This window comes from Cheilinus undulatus, linkage group 17 (genome assembly GCF_018320785.1).
Source record: "Cheilinus undulatus linkage group 17, ASM1832078v1, whole genome shotgun sequence".
NCBI lineage: Eukaryota > Metazoa > Chordata > Actinopteri > Labriformes > Labridae > Cheilinus > Cheilinus undulatus.
The window spans coordinates 7,632,338-7,653,495 of NC_054881.1; the positions used below are offsets into that span (position 1 = coordinate 7,632,338).

General features: G+C 37.7%; 1 protein-coding gene across 2 annotated transcripts in view; it reads left to right on the top strand.

Annotated features, from left to right (window-relative positions):
• Positions 1–21,158, top strand: part of unc5da (unc-5 netrin receptor Da) — a 506,379-nt gene that overhangs the window by 350,874 nt on the left and 134,347 nt on the right. For both annotated transcript variants that reach the window (XM_041811637.1, XM_041811638.1), the window contains exons 3-4: positions 20,065–20,208; positions 20,426–20,529. In XM_041811637.1, coding sequence (XP_041667571.1) covers positions 20,065–20,208; positions 20,426–20,529 — 248 coding nt within the window. The remainder of the gene's footprint in view (positions 1–20,064; positions 20,209–20,425; positions 20,530–21,158) is intronic.

Genomic DNA, 21,158 nt, shown 5'->3' on the forward strand with positions numbered 1-21,158 from the left:
CAAAGTCTTTGCAATTTTACATCAAGGAACTGTAGCACAATATTTGGATTCGCAGGCTTGTTGAACCTCTGCCCATCTTTACGTCTAAAAGACTCTGCTTTTCTAAAATTCTCCTTTCCCAGTCACATTACTGACTCATTGCCAACTAACCCAACTAGCTGCAAAATGCTCATCTAGCTGTTTTTCAAAAATACCACTTACTTTTCCAGCCTTTTGTTGCCTTGTCTGTACTTTTTTGAGGTGTGTCGCTGCAGTCAAATTCAAAATGAGCTAATATTTTTCACAAAATGGTACAATTCCTCAGTTTCTACATCTGCTATGTTGTTTTTGTCGTATTGTTAATAAAAAATGGGCTTAGAAGATTGGCAAATATTGCATTCTGTTTTGTTTTCACATTTTACACAACACCCCAACTTTTATAAAATTAGGTAGTAAAAGGCTTTTCTTCCTAATATCTTCTACTTTTATTAATAATACAGTTTTACTTTTTTCTTTTAAGGCATTTTGAAGTTTCCTCTGTAATTTGTGGTAATTTTGCACATTATATTTTGTTATATTTTTCTGCATTTTAGGCTGGTTGTGAAGCACTTTGTGCCTTTGTGAAGAAAGTGCTGTTTAAATGAAAGCTATTATTATATAATTGTTATTCTTCTAAAAGGACTATAGAAGCACAAGTCCATTCAACTTCCATTTAACATTTAAAGACCCCTCAGGTCCATGCGGGCCACAGCCGGACAGATTCTCGTGCATGTTTGAAGCAGACACTCTGAGTTATGCAAAGTTCAGCGACTCTTCTTCCACCGTTTCTTTTCTTCTTACCATTCCTCCTCTGCATGGCTCTGCCAGTACCCACTAAACCAGCAGCCTCATTCATTAACCGTGTCAGTCATAAGATTCAGCTTGCTCTTTTTAATATCAGATAACAAAATTCTGAGAATAAAAACCACTTTAGCTCAAATCTTTATCATTAGAAATAACTCTGCACAGCAGTGTGAAATACTCGGGCCTCAGTGCAGATTGCATAAACATGCATGGAAATACTCAAGTATTCCCGGCTGCAGCTCTGCCTCTCTTTCTCTTCCATTTACCAAAAATCTTCCTAAAGCACAGTTTGTGCCCATCCTGCAGATTTCAATCACTGAATATCATAGATAAGGCTCAAATTTGTGCTCGCAATCATGTAAAGCAGAATGAGTGAACTGAAAAGAAGCATTCTATCTAACCAATGGGCTTTTTAGGCTTGGCACAGTGATGCAACTGCACAAGCTTAAACCAGAAACCTATCAGCATGACTGGTGGTATCAGAGTACTTAAACACAACATTCATATAACAAGATATGTGAATCCAGTAACAATGAAAGCAGAGAAATTTCTTGAGATGGCCAGAGCCGTCTGACCGAGGATGAACAGACCAATCAGTGTCACTTAAGAAAACAAGAAGATAGCTGCAGGCGAAGGTTAGTTGTACTACAAGTCAACAATGGCTGCCAGTGAAGCAGCTTGCCCGGACGTAGCAATAGCAGCAGTTTTTTAAGAATAACAAAGAACCCAACTGAAAGCTTTTCTTGATTGAAAAGATGTTCTTGCTCTCCACCAACTGGCTCCACTGATAGTGAACAACAATCATGGCTGCCTGTCAAGCTCAAGTTACAGTTTACCGGGGCTGTGCATGCCCATTATGTCATAAGTCCTGTCACTCTGATTGGGTAGGGACTGCCCTATTCAAACACAGCCTGGGTGGCTGCAAAGATGGATGGGAAATATAACCTTTGCAATGGATATATGAAGCAACCTATCTGGCATGCCAGGTTAAATAAAGCCAGGATTCCAGAAAAGAAGAAATGAACTGAGGTACAGTAACTGACAAGTGTGCTAACTAGCTAGCATACTTTTCAGCTCCAAAAGAAGGCAAAGGTTAGCAAGGAGGCTAGCACTAATGCTACTGATTCAACTTAAACAAAGGAATGGGGATCGAAATGGACCCGGTTCTGTATTTTACCAATACCCGAAAACCAATAACGTTGTAGCTTATCCATACTGCTATCGAGTCTCACAGGCTCTGTGACCTAACGTCATTTTAAAATGCAATTGGTGTTAAAATAAAATAAAATGCATCAGTTCTTTCAAGGGGAACATAAACTAAAAGCTCATCAGTATTGTCCATCAGCAGAGTGTGGTACCTTCATCTGTCAGCTTGAGGAAAAAAAGACTCAGCCTGCGAGTCGCATGCAATCATATCCACCTGCACTGGGAGTAATAGACACTCATTTCACTCTCTTCAGCTGGTTCAAGACAGTTTTCTTCTTCAGCTGCTCAGATAAATGCTGAAAAGTGCTCCCAAACTTTATAGAAACTCATGTTTGTTAAAAGTATTGATCCAGTGTAGAAATCGGTGGTGGCAGAATTGAAGTTAATAAGCAAACTTAACAAGCTGGAGGATGGAGAATATGATACGTTCAGGTAACCCCAGTAAATTAGACAGCTACACTCTATAAGTAATGGTGTGTTTAATTGTCACATAAAAATGGGAAAATTTAGTTTTTGACGAGAAACTTCAATAAATATAGTTGTGAATATGAAGACTGTGTTTGTATTTGAGGGATATAAAGAAGATGTGAGCTTTTTTTTTAACTCAGGACTACTCAGAACAGACCACTATGAGTGTAAATATTTGTCCTCATTTTGTCTTTCCACCAAACTATAGAAGAGTATCGATAGTGGTATCGATAAGGACTCGGATCAATAAGGAGTATCGATAAGGGTATCAATACCAATAAAAGTAATGATCCCCATCCCTAGTGAGACATTGCCATGGGAAATGCTACTACTAGTAATAAAAATGTTTTTAGGCATTTAAAACTGTTATTTTAAGCTTTTTAAGCTTTGGACTGGAGTATTTGTTTAACACGGGGATCCAGACAGTCCTAGCGGACTGTAGGAGAACAGCGCCTTGGATGTTTAACCCTTTTATTGATTATATAAATCAATCAAGGTCGGTATAATTTAGCTTTTTTCAGAAAAAAACAATCCTTAATCTTAAAGTGGAAACATTGGATACAAAGTAGAGTAAAATCATCGGGTCATTGTCTTCCTGGAAGATAAATCCTCTCCCACGCCATAGCTCTCTTGCAGACCGAGTAAAATCGTCCTCCAGTGTTTTCCTTTATTTTGTCGCATTCCTTTTACCCTCTACCTTTACAAGCCTTCCAGCGCTGGCCGCTGAGAAGCACCCCCACAGCATAATGCTGCCACTACCATGCTTCACAGTGGGGATGGTGTGTTTAGAGTGATGCGCAGTGTTTGGTGCCTTGTCTGAGGGCTTCTTTGGAGTAGCCATAGGTGTCTTGGTGGCCTCTCTCAATAGTCTCCATCTTGCACGGTTGATCAGTTTGTGAGCACGCCCTGATCTAGGCAGATTTACACATGTGACACATACTTTCCATGTCTTGATGAAGGATTTAACTGAACTCTGGGGGATGTTCAGTGCCTTGGATATGTTTTTTGCATCCGTCCCCTGGCTTAGACTTTTCAATAACCTTTTCTCTGAGTTGGAGTGTTCCTTTGTCTTCATGGGGCAATGATAGCTAGGAATACTGATCAACCAGGGACTGGACCTTCCAGACACAAGTGTCTTTATACTACAGTCACTTGAGACAAATTATATTGACTGCGATTGATTCATAAAATCAATAAAAGAGTAAATTATCCAACGGGGTGGATACTTTTTTTTTCTTTTTCTTTTTTTTTTAATGTAGTTTAAATTTAGATTTATATGTCACAAATATCTCCCTCTTCTTTGGTTTAAAAAACCTTCTTGATTTTTATATTACATTTATTTTCTACCCTCAACATTGTGACATTATTCTCAAAAGACAAAACAAAGGAATTTTCTTCTCATTCCTCTTTTTATGATCCCTGTCTGGCTTTAATACTGCTCTGTTTTCTGCAGACATTTCAACAAACTGACATCATTTTATGTTTCAATGCTGCATTCTAGTGACATGACGTGACATGAAAAGCATTTTTTTTTGTTTTCTAGTAACAGAAAGAATTATTTCCCCTCCTGTGCCCCCTTAAAAAAGCCATTTTTAGAGTGACTCTGCAGAGCTGCGTCTCACTCCGCCCTCTGTGAGTCAGTTTGTCTGCTTTCAGCACAACAACATCGCATCAGGAACAGTAGACTGTTGTTTATTCATGGTTGTTTCTTCTGTTTTCTTCATCATTAATAAAGATGAGGAGGTCTGATTGTAAAAAAGACTTTGTGCATTAGGAAACAACATGCCTGAATCCATTCCCCGATCTGCGCGCTGCTTCAGGCTATTGTCACAATCCAGTAGTGAAAAACTCATCAAGGCGCACTCATGAAGTTTAGAGGTTACATCAAAGATGCAGATGAAGGTGTGAGGGGAGTTATTTTTAACACTTGTGTACAGGATTATTTAATTGTCAAGTTTTAACACTCTTCAGTTAGAGCTTCTGTGGAACAAACAAGTTTTCCATTTATTCAGCCAATCGTCGTGACAGCAGAGCACTGTAACAGAAACGAAGCTAAATGATGCAACCATTAAGTCAGATAAAATGAGGCTATTGAGCCGGTGAAGAGGGAATTCAACAAGACCAGACTGCACTGCAGCAGTCTTTATGTTATAATATCAGTGTGAGTCTGATAAAAACAAGAAGATTTCCTATGTTCAATTATTTATTCCCTCTAATGCTGATAAAATTCTTCAAGTTTGCACACCTGCAAAAATACACAGATTAGCATCCTATCTTAATGTGCACCTGGATTACATTATCATAAAAATAGAACCACCCCAATGATCGCAAACTAATCCTCATTTACAAAATAAAAATCTATGATCTGTATATCAATCTAATATAGAAGCCCATTTCTGCCACTTAAATAAGAAAATGGCAAGGTTAGGCAATTCTTTGAAAAAAAAAAAAAAAAAAGAAAGAAAAAAGAAAAATCCTAAATCATGATAATAAGATTAAAAAGTCAGAATTAAGAGATAAAAACTCAGAGTTATTAGATGAAAATTGAAATTATGAGATAAAAACATAATTAAGACATAAAAAGTCTTAATTATTAGATAAAGAATTAAAATTATGAAATAAAAACATAATTTTGACATAAAAAGTCATAATTATGAGATTAAAAAAAATTTTACGAGATAAAAAATTAAAATATAAGATAAAAAGTGACAATTATTGTATAAAAATTAAAATTATGAGATAAAAACATAATTTTGACATAAAAAGTCATAATTATTAGATAAAAAATTGAAATTTTGAGAAAAAGAAGTCATTATTATGAGATAAAAATTGAAATTATGGAATTAAAAGTCACAATTCTGAGATCAAAATAAAACTTATTAGATAAAAAGTCAAAATTATGAGATTAAAATTCATAATTATTAGATAAAAAATAAGATTATGAGATAAAAACTTACTTATGACATAAAAATGCATAATTATTAGACACAAAATGAAATTTTGAGATGAATAGTCATAATTGTGAGATAAAAATTGAAATAATGGGATAAAAATTCACAATTCTAATATAAAAATAAAAATTATCAGGAAAGAAAGTCAAAAATACGAGATCAAATGTCAGAATTGTGAGATGAAATGTCAAATTTATTTTAGAAAAGAAATTATTATTGTTGGATTAAAAAGTCAAAATTACGATATAAAAAGTCTAGACTCAAAGAGCCTTAAAAGAACTAATTTTTCAAAATGATTTCAAAATATAGCATATAATGTATCTTTGCACAATCTGTAGCCATTGTTGCCTCTTTTTATCCACTGTTGCCTCCTCACACCAATTTTGCCAAATTCTAACCCATTTCCATCACTTTTTCCCATCAATTTTATCAAATTAAAACACTTTTTTCTACATGTTTTTGCTACTTCTAAAACCAATTCTTGCCTCTGTTGACCCATAAATGTCACTCTAATCTCTTGTTGACCACTTTGAATTCCCCTTTTAACCATATTGACCCGTTTGTTAATGCACATTTTACCAGTTTAACAAGTTTCTGCCACTCTCTGCATATTTTTCTGTCTCAATAAACCCATTTTTGCCAGTTTAAATCACTTTTCCCACCTTTAATTCCCATTTCACCAAATTTTCCATCCATTTTTGCTACTTTGTATTTCTGTAGCCACTTTTGAATCCCTTTTTACCACCTTTTAGGATCGTTTTTTGCCACTTTAACCCATTCTTGCCATTTTTTTTTTTTTCTATTTTGCCACTGTTGTTTAATTTTTGCCACTTCCCATTTCACCTCCTTTTCCACCATTTTTGGGCCATATTTAACACATTTTAATTCTGTTTTTAAGAAAAGGGATTTACATTTTTAAGAAGGCTATATGCTACAACACAAATGAATAAAAAAAGACATTTGTTGTTTTGCTTAGAGTGGCTATTATTCAGGTTAAATATATAATATCACAGCTTAACTTTACAATGGACCATGATTGTGCTGACCTCTAAGGGCCCCCAGTTTGGCTGGAGCCTAGAAAGCTCTCTTTTATCCCCCTTATGGGCGGCCATGTCTGCACATGACTGTTCTTGAATACTGATGGCTGTTCAACCACCTTTAGGTTGAGTGGGGGTCCCCACCTACTCCTTGCCCATATATAACCCATATGGGGCCCACATGGACTTGCTGACTGGAGTACTCCTTTCACCAGTTTATGCTGCACACTACAAAGCTAAGTAGATTGGCCAAACAGGCTTCTGTATGAACATGCAACATTAAAGCTGTATTGGCAGTGGATTGGCTGATCTTATTTATAGATGATTGGTAGTAAAATGATGAATAAGAAACCAATAAATCATACATAAATGTTACTCTCAGCTGGGGATGTGATTTCAGACACAGCCTGAGTGAATAAAATCCCAGGATCCTTGTCCATTCAGGGCTTCCGTAGCTTTTTAAAGAGATTTATGTTTATTCTTACTGAATTGTGCTGACTGCAGCAGTGCGTGTGTTCCGTCTGCGTGCGTTTGAGCCGACTCGGTTATGACACTTAGAAGAAATGTTGTGATGTTTGTGACAAATCTTCTGGATAGAATCCTGAGTCAGAAAGTGTTTCTATCTGTTCACGGCTCTTTGTGTGTTAACTGCTCTCCTCCTCGTTGTTTAAATCTCTCTCCGCGCCGAGCACAAAGAGCTGAACTTCAATGGCACTCCGCATATTCCTCATGATGTGTTGACAATTTTGCCCCCTCACTGAAGTATCATCTCTTGTTTTTATTTTCCTGCAGTCAAATCTGCCTCAGCCTCTCTTAATCAGGCGTGTTGATTAAGTCTCTAATTTGCGGCGTTGGAAAGGAGGAGCCGCTGAAGAGCGTGTATGTGTGTTGTTCATAATATCAGTCAGTCATTGCAGAGGATTACAGTGTCTTCAGAGAACATTTCTGTTTTACATTACTTCATTAGGCTCCCTTCGATAACCTTTCATTTCACATTATTAGTTTTCATTTAATCCGGCCCGTGTCTAAGCTGCTGTCTGTGGTTCGACAGGATGGTTAAAGCCTGCAGAGAGACGACTCGTCTACAAGTGTAGGGCTGCGTAATTAAGCAATAAGCCACGAGAGGCCGAGCTTTACACTGATTTCTCAACAGCTGCTGGGAGATGTGTTGTTAGCACCACTTGTAGGCTTTATGTAGGATCAGAACAACCTCTATTTACTTTAAATTATATCTCATAGTGGTAACTTAACTCTAGATGTAAATCAAGTCAAACAATTATACACCTATATCATTTTTGATGCTGAAAAGTCATGTCTTTTTTTAAGTGTTGAACTTAAATCCTTCAAACATTGCTGCTGAGAAGATTTATTTCTCTCAGCTTTGTTTGCAATGCAATTTTGGTCAAATATCAGAGTTTTAGGAGGCAGCACACATTGCTCAAGTATTAAAAAGGTAGCGACCCATGTACCACAATAGTTATAGACAGATATCTAAACCATCTGGCCCAGTCAAATTTACCCTAACCCCTCACTTTTAAGTGACTCCTTGGCCCTTGAATCAGAGATACAAGGGGACAGTGGCATGCACAGACTTTTTCAAGGGCAGGGGCAAAAGAAAGAAAAGGGCACATACAGCGCGTTCTCGCCACTGAAGAGTGCGAGTTTTGCATGTTTTCGAGGGCTCTGGAGGGCACTTTAGCACGCGTTTTGGCTTCCAAGAGGACACTTTAGCATACGTTTTGGCTCCAAAGAGGGCACTTTAGCAAATGTTTTGGCTCTCGAGGGCACTTTAGCGTGCGTTTTGGCTCCCAAGAGGGCACTTTAGCGTGCGTTTTTCAACAATTGGGCCACGAGGGGGGTAACTGTCCCCCCCACCCCCTCCCCTTGTGCACACCACTGCACGGGGAATCTTCCCCTATAGGTCATATACTTAAATACACTGTAACTGTCACTGTGTTCTGCAACAGAGACTGACTAATGTAGATTTTCTCAAAAACAGTTAAATAGTTTAAAAAAATATTGGAGTGGAACAATGCAGTGTGTTCTAGCTTGCTGGCCTGTCATCTATATTTAATAATATTAAATCTGTTGTTAAATGGTGTACCCCAGAGTTCCATACTGGGCCCTATCCCATTCATTATGTTTATCACTAAGATAAGACTGGATAATACTTTACTGATCCCCTCAGGGTAAATCTTGAAAATTATAAAATTATCATTTCTACTGAAATGTTAGTGACTTCGAGTTTCACTTCTACCCTGATGGTACTTCTCTCTATTACCTTGGTTCTGTAACATTTTTGAACAAGTGACTGCACTTTGGTACTCAAAAGTCATAATTATGAGATAAAAAGTCATTAGTATGAGATAAAAGTCTTAATTATGGGATAAAAAGTCAAAATCATGAGAAATAAAGCCAGAATAATAAGATAAAAGTCCTAATTTTGTCATAAAAATGTCGATATGATGAGATAAAAAATCATTATGAGATAAAAAGTCGATATTATGAGATATAAAGTCAAAATAATAAGATTTAAGTCCTAATTATATAAAAAAAAACATTGTTATTATGAAATAAAAAATCATTATGAGATCAGAAGTTGAAATTATGAGATGAAATATTGGAATTATTAGATGTAAAGTCAAAATAATGAGATAAAAGTACTAATTATGCAATAAAAACATTGAAATTAGGAGATAAAAACTTGAAATTAGGAGATATAAAGTTGAAATAATCAGATAACAGTACAAATAATGCGTTAAAAACATCAAAATTATGAGATAGAAAGTCGAGATTATGAGATAAAAAGTCAGGACTATGAAAAAATAGTCATTATGAGAGGAAAAGTCAAAATTATGGGCTAAAAGTCATTATTATGGGATAAAAAGTCATAATTATGAGTTAAAAGTCAAAACTTTGAGATTAAAAGTCATAATTATGAGATATCAAGTCAAAATTATGAAATAAAAAAGATATTACTGTGTCAATCCCTAAATGCATCACCACTACTCCTGATTGATGCCTGGTATCAGGACCCACTTGCCTATCCTACTCTTGTGCTAACAATGGCCCATACATAACTCCTCTGGCTCCATGGCTTAGTGTCCCTGCATGCTTTCTGTAGTGAAGCTGCTGGTGAGTCAGTCATGAGCTAAGAGGCTAGTGGTGCTTCTTGAGCATGTGTTTAAAGAACACTTTGATTCTCAGGTGGGGGTAGGAGTATATAAAGTTATGTATTTAGTGTTGCACGGCGGTGCAGGGGTTAGTGCTGTTGCCTCACAGCAAGAAAGTTCCCGGGCCTTTTCCCGGACAGGGAATCCCTGTGCATGTGTGGGTGGGTATCCAGCTTCCTCCCTACTCCACAGAGATGCTCGTTAAGATCATCGGTGACTATAAATTGGCTGTAGATGTGAATGTGAGCATGCCTGGTTGTTTGTCTTTATGTGTCAGCCCTGTGATTGGCTGGTGACCCTCTGGGCTGTTTACCCCGCTGTTCCCCCAATGACATCTGGGATAGGCTCCACCCCAAGCGACCCATAACAGGTTAAGTGGTATAGAAAATGGACGGATGGGTGGATTTACAAGAAAAAAAAGAATTTCCAAATTTAAAATGTCAGAAACTTAGAATAAAAAGTCCAAATTTCAGCGTTTAGAACGATTTTGGACTTATTATCTTTTTAAAAAAAAATCTAGATTTTGGTCTCATAGACAGTTTCAACTTTTTAAGTCAAAAATCTCAATTTTTTTCTTGCATTTATGACTTTTTTAACTTGAGGATTTTGAGTGGCCTTATACTCCATCGTAATAATGGAAAGTTTATGCATACATTTTTAGTCAGGAAGTATGGAAGCCAGTTGTGTTTGAATTTTGTCAATTAAAGTTAAAATTGATGTGTACTTTTTTTCAAGTCCATTTTTGTTTTCATTATTTAAAGATATGTACATAAAAAAGGTCAAATGGTGCCAATTGAAGAGCCATTTGAGAACTGAAGACTGGACTGGATCTCAAAATCAAGCTGAAATACCAGCCACGTTGAGCAAGGCAGGACAGATAGATAAAGACATGCTTTTTGTTTAATACCACCCATCACCTCAGCTGAAGAGGTGGTCTTTAAAAGAAAAGTTCACATAACCAGTCCAGTCCAAAAGAAGGCCTCTCAGACCATCTCTGTATGAAAAGCTATTAGATATAATCACTGCGATTCATCCTCAGAAAGCATTTAAGATTACCACTTGAAATCTAAATGTCCAGATAAACAACATTCATTAATGCACATATAAATGGCGTGTTCATGAATACAAATAACATAAAAAGAAAAATCTTTATAATTGATGGTGCACACAAGGCCAAAACGGCAGTGCTTCACAAGGTCAAAGAGACCTTGTAAAGCACCTTTATATTCTTACTTTGAATACTAAATAGATTGAATGTATCCTAACTCATAAAAAACATGTTTTTATCCCCTTGAAGAAAATCTGTTTCTAAATTATTTATGCTCTCTAGCTACCATCAATAGCTCTAACCTTCCATCTCACAGATGCATCAAGTACGTCTTTCCTCAGACTCGCTCTGTCTTTGGTGAAAGAGCTTTCAGTGATTTTTCTCCATCAGCTTGGCCTGAGGGCCGCCTTAAACTGGAGCTTTTTATGCATCTTGGACATTTTTAGACCAGGATTAAGCATCACAGGACCAGTATATATGTAAATATTATGTCTGGTGAATTTCTACATTCTAGCATATACGTTTATGTTCTTCTATTTTTGTAAACAAGGAATCATTTTAAATGTCTCCCAGTCTTCCAGTTCTGTGCAAATTCAGGATGACTGCTGTGTGGAGGTGACAGATCTGACCTGAGATCAGCCTCAGGTCTTTTTGAATGTGTTGCAGCAAGCTTTGCACACCTGTATTGGGGGATTTTCTGCCATTCTTTTGTGCAAATCCTCTCAAGCTCAGTCAGGTTGGATGGGGGCCGTCATGGACAGACCTTTTCAGGTCTTTCCAAAGTCGAAATAAAATCATTGGAGCCTCACTGAAGTCGCAGCACGCCCCCATTGTCTCAGTCGTTAGGTGTAAGGTGGACGTAAGACTGGATTTTAGCCATTTCTTTGTTCTTCAGTCTTGGCATTACAGTAATATCAAACATGTCAATTCATTCCAGGCTGACATGACAGGTATGACAAACTGCCACTGGGATTTTCAAAGTAAAAGCCTGATCAGTTTGTGTCCACAGTGAAATGACTCGCATTTTTATACGAAGTGTTTCCAGGATAGTTCCTCAGTTGTTACAGTAATGCTGGGCTTACACCAAAAGACTTTCACAGTCACAGACTAAAAACTGAAAGTCTTATGTAAATTTTAGGAGTCTTACTGGAGTCACGGCACGCTCCCATTATCTCTGTCGTTAAGTTTAAGGCAGTAATCTGCGCTGTTTTAAATCAGTCTTTTCCTAGTCTTGGACTTGCTATTGTATCAAACGTGTTTGATATGATCACAAGTCATAGTGACGTAACGCTATCAACAACCAATAGATGAGCTCTGACAACAACCATAAAAGCGGCAGAGCGGCACGGACAAACAAGAAACACCGGCAGTGAAACATCGAAGGTCCCGACCAACATGGACCGTCCAGAAAGAGGAGTGGCTGGTGGAGCTGTGGGCAGATCAGCCCAGCCTGTTCGATGTGAATTGTCCAACATATCACAACTGAAAAAAATTGCATGGTGGGAAAAAATTGCTTAAATATTCTAGAAGTAGTCTTGTAAATAGTGACCCTGCAAGATTCACAGTCTTTGTAAAATCTCAGTCTGAGACTAGGCTGTGACTAAAAACTCTAAAAACTTGTCTTTAGATGCGAGCAGGTGTGAGCTTGTAGTTTTCCAAGAGTTTTTTCCAAATCTTTTCAAAGTCTTCTGATGTATGAGTAGCTTAACATGTAAAGTTGCTTCCATGTTTAGCTTTCCTTTTGTTTGTAAATGATTTAGAAAGAGAGAGATATTAACTCAAATATGATCTCCATCTCCTTCTACATCTTGTTCTTTACTCAAGAAGTTTTGTTGTGAATTTCCACCAGATGCATGTTGGGAAATAGTCACAAAAGGGATCGTATTCTAGTCTTGTATTTATCTTAGTCTGAGACTAAAAACTCAACGGCTTGCTGAAAACTGTCTCTAGATTTGAGAGGGTCTCAGGTGTCAGTCTTTAGAGTCTTTTAAGAGTTTTTGCAAAGTCCTCTGGTGTAAGGCCATTAGTTTTCTGCTTAGGGTCACTGGTTGGAAGATGATCCTTCAGCCCAGTTTGAGGTCCTGAGAAGTGCAGACCAGGTTTTATTGAGGATATCTCTGTACTTTGTCCTGTTCAGCTTTCCTTCAACCCTGACCCAGTCCCTGCATCTAAAAAAGCACCCCCACAGCATGATGCTGCCAACATGCTTCACTGTTAGGATGGTAGTGAGCAGATGATTAGCAGTGTCTGGTTTCAAACAGTTCAATCTTGGTTTCATTAGACCAGAGAATTCTGTTCCTGGGTGCTTCTTAGCAAACTCAGAGATGCTGGCTGTTGAACTGTGCACTGATAACAAGCTGGATGGTCCCCTCTCTAGGACACAGCTTCTGATGTTTGCAGTAATAATTTAAGGAATCATGTGACCACAGAACAGTTGTCGATTTTGCAGAACTGTCAGTTGTGAGGCCTTCTCTAGAGAGGTGTGTGACTTTCCAAATCATGTCCAATCAGTTTAATTTACCACATGTGGACTCCAATCAGGATGTAGAAACATCTCAGCAATGATGCAGGGAAATGAGAGGAACCTGAGCTACATTTTAAGTGTTGTTGCAAAGAGTTTGAATATTGGTGTCAATGTAATATTTAAGATAACAAGACTGAAAAAGTGAAGGTCTGCCTGTCTTTCCTGTGCATATCTTCTCAATGACTATCATCCATGATGATGAAAAAATGGATTCTCCACCTATTGTCTTGCTCTTAATATTAAAAATGCGTAGGCTGATATAATTGTGTTTGGTATATTTTGTTTTTTGTACTCTGTGTGGATTTTTTTGACCAGATCTTGCTTCACAGTAAAAGTTTAAAAACCTGCAAAGTGACTTTGGGAAGCAGTTTCAGAAAACAACTTTTGTGTCTCCTGGGGTAACACCAACTGAGCTTGTTCCCAAAATAATGCATCTAGAAACCAAAACAATGTCACCTTTGGCTCATATTTAATCAGTTTTGATTATTTCAGGGCGTAATGGAAGAAGAATTCCAGTCACAGTTTGACAGTGGGCTGCAGACAATAGTGTAGGTGGAGTATGAACCAATTATTTACTGACTTTAGCAACAGCAGCTTTTAATTGCACTCTCTGTTACCATCGGCAACCCCAGGGAGGAGACACATGATTTGATTTTTTTTTATAACTTGTTACTCCGTGTTTTTAATCTTTACACAGTCAGATTTGGTGCATTTCTACCAAAACTTTGCTGAGTGGAAGGCGGACTAATTCTGCAAGTTTGACTCTGTCTCCTTTATAAACTAGAGCTACTGCCTAACAGTTTTATGCCTCTATGTAGCATACAGATGCCAGACAGCAAAAGTTCAGCAATAGGTCAAGAAGAAGGGATGTGGTGGGTTCTGTTTTTGTGTGATTAGTAGAAATGTTGTCTCTTTAATGGTGTTGGTGCATGTCTTAGACCAAACTTTGGACTATAGAACTAGCTAAGTGAACAGAAATCAAATTAATTCATGAAAAAATATCAGATAAATACAGACAAATGTGCAGCCGCTTCAAAACTCAATGCTTTAAGAAGTTACAATATGGTAGAAGGTTACTGTGACTTCATGATATGTGAGATCACATTGACCTTTGACCTCCAAAGTCTGATCAGTTCACCCTTAAGTCCAACTGCAGATTTATGCTAAATTTGACAAAATTCCCTCATTGCATTCTGGAAATATTTCACTTACAAGGTTTTAGACCACTGATCATCAACAGCCGGCAGATAAGTGAGCCTCTGATCTCTGAGAGACCCTGCCTCTGTTAAATGCTCATTTTTATACAGTCATGTCACTGACCTATTGCTAATTAGCCTCATTAGTTTTGGGAGAGGAATGTTGTCTCACTCTTGTCTGATGCAGGATTCTAGCTGCTCAGCCCTGGGTCTTCTTTGCTGGATTTTTCCCTTTTTTTATGATGCTGTAGGTGGATTAGCATTGTCTTGCTGAAATATGCAAAGCTGTCACTGAAAGAGATGTTGTCTGGATGGGAGCATATGTTGCTCTAAACCCCCAATCTACTTGATAGTATTAATTGATCCTTTCCAGATGTGTAAGCTGCCCCTGCCATAGATACGAATGCAACCCCATACTTTCAGAGATGCAGACTTTTAAAGATGTGCTGGTAACAAGCTGGATGGTTCTTGTACTCCACAGGTGTCAAACTCAAGGCCCGGGGGCCAAATCCGGCCTGTGGAACAGTTAAATCCGGCCTGCAAGATGATTTCATATTTCTGTTCTAACTGGCCCATCAGTTTGAGGTCTGCAGATTTCCTCAAGTAGAAAAAGTAAAAAATATCCTTGATGATTTAAGATATTCTTGTTAAGTTACAAGGTCTGAAAAAGTAAGGAGTAAAAATATTTAGATAAGAAGTCAGGAATGTGGGAAAAGAAATAATTTAAGTTTTAATTTCACATTTTCAATTTTGCATCTCACAGTAAAGACTCAAAGTTAGGATTTTGACTTTTAATTTCATACTTAGAGCATTTCAACTCATAATTTTGACTTCTCATATAATATTTTGAGGTTTGAGATTCATAATTCAAATTTTTGAGTAATATGTCGACCTTTTTAACCAGTTATTTTGTATTTTACCTCATCTATTCAACTCCAAACTTTGACTTCATAATCCCATACTTTGACCTTTTAGACTCACAATTTAAATTTTTAATTCATATTTTGACTTTTAATTTCATGATTTTGGACTTTTTAAACTAATAAATGTATTTTTCTCATATTGTGAGCTTTTAAACTTTTCTTTTTAACTTTTTAAATGTCAAAATCATTATCATCAGTGGTGAGTTGTTTTTTTATATATATATATTTTATTACTGGTGAAACAAGGTTGACAGTTTATGGTTAAAAAGGTGACCCTGTTAGGCCCTCACGTTAGTCCTGAATCCAGAATCCAGCCCCTGCTGTGATTGAGTTTGACAACCCTGCTCTACTCCTTAGCCTGCGGGACACAGCTTCCGTCGTTTCCCTACAGAATTTAAAATTTTGAATCCTCTGACCACAGAACAGTTTTCCATTTTGCCTCAGTCCATTTTAAATAAGCTTTGGCCCAGAGAAGACAGGGGCAGCTCCTCCAGCTGTTTTTCATTAGTGCCACTTACTTTTCCAGCCTTTTGTCGTCCCGTCCCTACTTTTTTGAGATGTGTTGCTGCCATAAAATGAGCTATAGTTTCCTTGAAATAATGAAATATCTCAGTTTTAACAACTAATATGTTGTTAATGTGAATAAATATGGTTTTATGAGTTTTGTAAATTCTTGCATTCTGTTTGTAGTAACATTTTATAAAGTGTCCCAGCTTTTTTGGAATTGTGGTTGTATAATGCCTGTTGCTGCTGGGCAGGCATCAGAAGGAGAACTAAACAGGCTTTAGTTTTTGCTAAATCTAATGGAGCCTGGTCATCGGTTACAGCAGAGAGCATGAACTCTGCTGCAGCTCCCTGTAGCAGCCGTCTGACATGAAGGAACATTATTTAGTTTTTTTACACAGAACTTATAAACTTCCACAAAGCCTGCATTTTAAAAGACCTCTGGGTCAGGAAGCTAGACCCAGAAACAAATCAAAAGCTGGTGCTAATGGATGCTACATGACAGCAGAGCCCATTTTATAACCCTTTTATAGATAGCCAGAAGTTAGGCTAAATCTGCAGCTTCTTATAAACAAAAAAAAAAAGTTATTAGCTGTAATAATTTAATGCTCTGTATGCCTTTTCCAGCTGTTGTGCTCTGCTAATGCTGCCAGAGCTCTCTGCAAAATCATCGCTTCTTATGTTTGCCATTTAATCCGCACCACCTCCGTTCCTGAATGCACCCAGAGGCTCCAAAAATACTGGTTTTCAATGGAGGGGTGGGTGTCTGTGATTGTCCTGATCCATTACCCCTCTGTGAATTTTTAATTGCATACTGCAGGGAGTGACGAACGTGTACACTCAGCACCAAAATTTGCAGTTAATAACTTTGCATTCATATTTTAATAAATCCATTTAAGTTGGCTGACTGAATTGAGGTTGCTGCCATGCCAGACTGATAAACATATATTAGTTGAAAGCAGCAATTTCCCACATTTCCCAATAAAGCCCCCTATCATACATTAATGGTCCCAGCCTGTCATCTTTTGTGCATAGAAGTCTGGCATAACTGAAACAGCCCGCTTTTAAAATCCCCATCAGTTGTCTGAGAAAGCGCCGGTCTCACGCCTCTCTCATTATCACAGACAATATAGAGATAATAATGAATGACCCGGGTGACACCAAGTTAACGTCCTGCTGCAGAAAAAGATGATTTTATTGTCATAGGAAGTGTTCACATACATCATTTAATTGCATTGTTTGCCTTCTCTTTTCTCTCCTAAATTACAGCCTCTTCAAATGTTTCAAAGGGGAAAAAAAACCCTCTCTCTCTCTCTCTTTGGGTTTAAAAGGAGCCGGCTGATGTGTTCCTCCTCTCCACTGCAGAGCATTTAGTGTCACTTGTGTCTAAATGGATTATGTTTTACAGACACTGAAAGAGGCCTCAATTTGTGCATTTTAAGAGCCCCCTACATTCTGCATGGTGGCCATCTTCTTGCTTAAACTGAAGTTTGGACAAAGAGTTCGTTAGAGGAGCAGCAATTTTACACATCAGTGCTAACAATGAGGAGGAAAGCTATACCATTTCAGATAAAAAACAAAGTTTTTACTTCAACTTGGCACTTGTTTGCCTTTTGTTTGACCCACAGCTGACCTTTCATCAGAGCCCGCCCTCCGTGGTTACGGATGCTAGGTTAGACAAAAGCTAAGAGAAGGTCAATGTTCTTTCCTGCCTTCCACGCCCATTTGGGTCGAATCAGTATCCAAAAGTGGATGACAGTAGTTTTATTAAGCCCATCTTTTCTCTCCACTACATGTAGTAAACATGGGTAATCGCAAGGATCTTTAGATTGGGTCTGTATGGGTCTCTTATGGGCTGATCCACACTTGGGCAAAGCAATTAATCCATAGTAGCATGACTCTGAATATAAAGGGTGCAACAAGCTTTATGCTATAAAGGAGGAGGCTGGGGTGGAGGAGGTTAAGCTTTGCCAGCAGCAGCAGCAGCAGCGTGGTGCATCAGCATTAATGCAAGCAGGGATTAGTGAGAAGTATGTCGTATTTAAATACAGCGCTATGTTGAGAGAAAGAGCTGTGATTGGCTGTGGGCATGGGAGGAGCAAAGGGGTGACTTATGGGGCTTCAGCCCAGAATGTTTTCTTCAGGTTGGTTTTAAATATGTTGCTTAAGGCTTTGCTGGAAATGTAACTTTTAAAGTTATTAACTTTCAAGAACCTATGTACAGAGGAGGATTAACAAAAAAAAAAAAAAAAAAAAAAAAAAATTGTAATGCATTTTTATTTTATTCTAGGGAAAATGACAGAACCTTTTTGTTAGAATAAAAAAATGTATGCCAATTTTTTAATGGCCCTAATACTCCTACATATCTATACGCTCACTGCAGTAGAAAAAAATACTTTTAACATTTCTCCAAAAATACATTTTTCAGCACTTTTGTGAATAAACGTATATCTGTAACCCCAATTCTGCTTTGTTTGAAAATACAGAGCTTCAATTGTAAACCTCTTCACCAAATTCCTACCCTACCTATGCAATGTAACTTAAAAAATAAACTTCAGACATTTTTAGGAGGCAGAAGTGAAAACTTCAGCATGGTGTATCATGATTACCTCCACCAAGGAGGTTATGTGATCGGGTGGGTTTGTTCATTTGTTTGTTTGTTCATTTGTTAGTCAGAAACATAATTAAAAAAGTCATGGACGTATTTTCATGAAATTTTCCAGAAATGTCAGAAATGGCATAAGGAAGAACTTTTAAAGGATTCTTCACTACTGGGAGATAGGGCTAACGGCAGAGGTCTGCGCTCTCTGAGTGCTTTTCTAGTTTTAGAATGATAATGGCACTTTAGCTCAGTTAGGTTAAGAAAAAATGATTTTATCAACTAAGTATTTTTTTAGGTTGAGCAACATTACTTTTACTTAAGTGTTGCACAGATTTGTTGGAATTTTGAATTTAAATTTTATTTCACAGTGCACAAAAATAGTCTATTAACCCCTTAAAGCCTGAAAACACAAATTATAGCCAGAAAATTCAAATTTTTTTGAATTGAAATGTTTATTTAACTTTCTAATGAAATCCCCCAAAAAATCTAAATTTCCATCAAATTTAACATATATATTTTAGATCTCATTTGATACATAAGGTGTATTTTGTTAACTGATAATCCACTTGAGGGCATTTTTTTCATTTATCAGGTTGTATTCAGGAGTTGTTTTTTTAGTCATTTATGATCATATTGATCATAAATGACTCCGCCCCTGGCTGTGGGTGCTGGGAGGCGACAAGTGGTATCACCTGACTATCAGCTGATCGTGGCTGGGGTATTTTTGCTTATATTGTAAATTTGTTGCTTTATTGAACGGGATTATCATTTTTTATTGTATTATCATTTTAACATATTTGAATGTTTGCATAATGAGCATAAAATCTCTGCTGCTGCAAAAAAATGAATACTATATTAAACTGGTATTTTGGCAGTAGTATTGCAACCTCTGCAAATTTATTGCAATTTTTATCTAATTTGCAATTAATTGCCCAGCACTACTGTGGCGGCTATCTTTTTAGCTATGCATTGGCTAAATTAGCCTTCGTTAGCATGTGTTTGACCTGCTTTACAGTATTGCTTGTGAACACAAAATGACCCCAGGGAGAAAAGCAGTAATCTATCATTTATTGCATGAATAAGAACAAAGCAAATGAGCTTTAGGTGTGAAAACACTCTTGTTCTTTCTGTATTTGTTTGACTTGAATCATGGAATAGAGGCGGATGTTTTATGACAGTGCTGAACCTCCTGACCTGAGTTTGACATCAGAGGATAAGGACTGCCTTGAGAATATGTCAAATTCTCTGCTTAGTAGACGAATCCTGTTGAAATATCTCAGGGATATTTACTACGACATTAACCACAGCAGATGTGATGAGATTGTGATGACATTTAAAACTGCAACATGCCATATCAGAGGAGTGTCTCCCCTGTACTGTACAGTTTCTATTTCTGAACAAAATCTCCCTGAAATTAATTTGACTTGACCGGCCCTCTCTCCCCCCTTCCTCCTCTTCTTCTGGCAAATGGCAGATCTGTTTACTGCTGATAATCTCATCAGATTCAAGTTTCACTCATCATCCTGCCCCCTCAAATCTTCATCTCTTTGATTAATCACCTCTGTGATGTAATGAAAGCTAATCCCAGCAATCTCCCATCTCATCTGCAGGGCTGAAGATCCGCGAGGTGATGATCAACGTCTCCCGTCAGCAGGTGGAGGACTTTCACGGCCCTGAGGATTACTGGTGCCTGTGTGTCGCCTGGAGCCACCTGGGAACGTCCAAGAGCCGCAAGGCAACCGTGCGGATCGCCTGTAAGCACCTCAATGTCACTTTGATAACTCACTGACCTTATTGTCCCTGAAAAGGTTATTCCTCTTCAAAGCACGAGTGTAAAGGCAGCATCGTTTTTCTTCATGTATGTATGGGTGAGAGGGAGAAGGTCAGACATGAAACAAGGATCTTTTTTTGGTGCTCTTTCATGCCGCTGCGGTTCTTCTTTAATGCAGCCTTGTTTACTTTCTTCCCCAGACCTGAGGAAGAACTTTGAACAAGACCCTCAAGGCACCGAGGTTCCTCTGAACGGCATGATTGTGCTGCACTGCCGGCCCCCAGAGGGAGTACCTGTGGCTGAGGTAAGGGGCTTTTTGCACTTCAAACGGCTAGCGTTTGTGCCGTGTTGCCTTCAGAAGACGGTCACATGTGTGGTTTAGATGAACATGGACTCAGCTTTCATGCTTCAATGTTTATTTATTCCCAAGGCACAAACAAATGTACACATTTCCCCTCAGTTTAGTGCAGTATTGACTGGCTTATTGGACTTGTTGATTGCAAGTGACAACCTCTTGATCTGGAAATAATGCCTATGTAAAAGTGCCCAAAACTGCTGTTTCCTAAGTGGCCACAAGAGGCAGATTCAAAAGTGAGTCATTTCCCATTAGGTCACATATATAAGGTCCAACCTTTCAGGAATATTATAAAAGTCAACAGATTACTATTTAACCTTCTTAGGCCCTTAGTTTTGGCTTTCCTACATTATAGTAATCATTTTTGGTATTAGTATTGATGTAATAATTGCCCAAAATGTCTATTCAAGTTTAAGGTATTTCCTTGAAATGCTGAAATAATTTGCTGTTTGGGTACTTTAGGGAATTTGCTATCGAAGTATTTTTATGGAAATTGGAAAATGGAAATTAAGAGGATATGTTTATATATTTTAGATAGTTTCATTGCTTAGAATTTATTTAAATATTTATGCATTTTC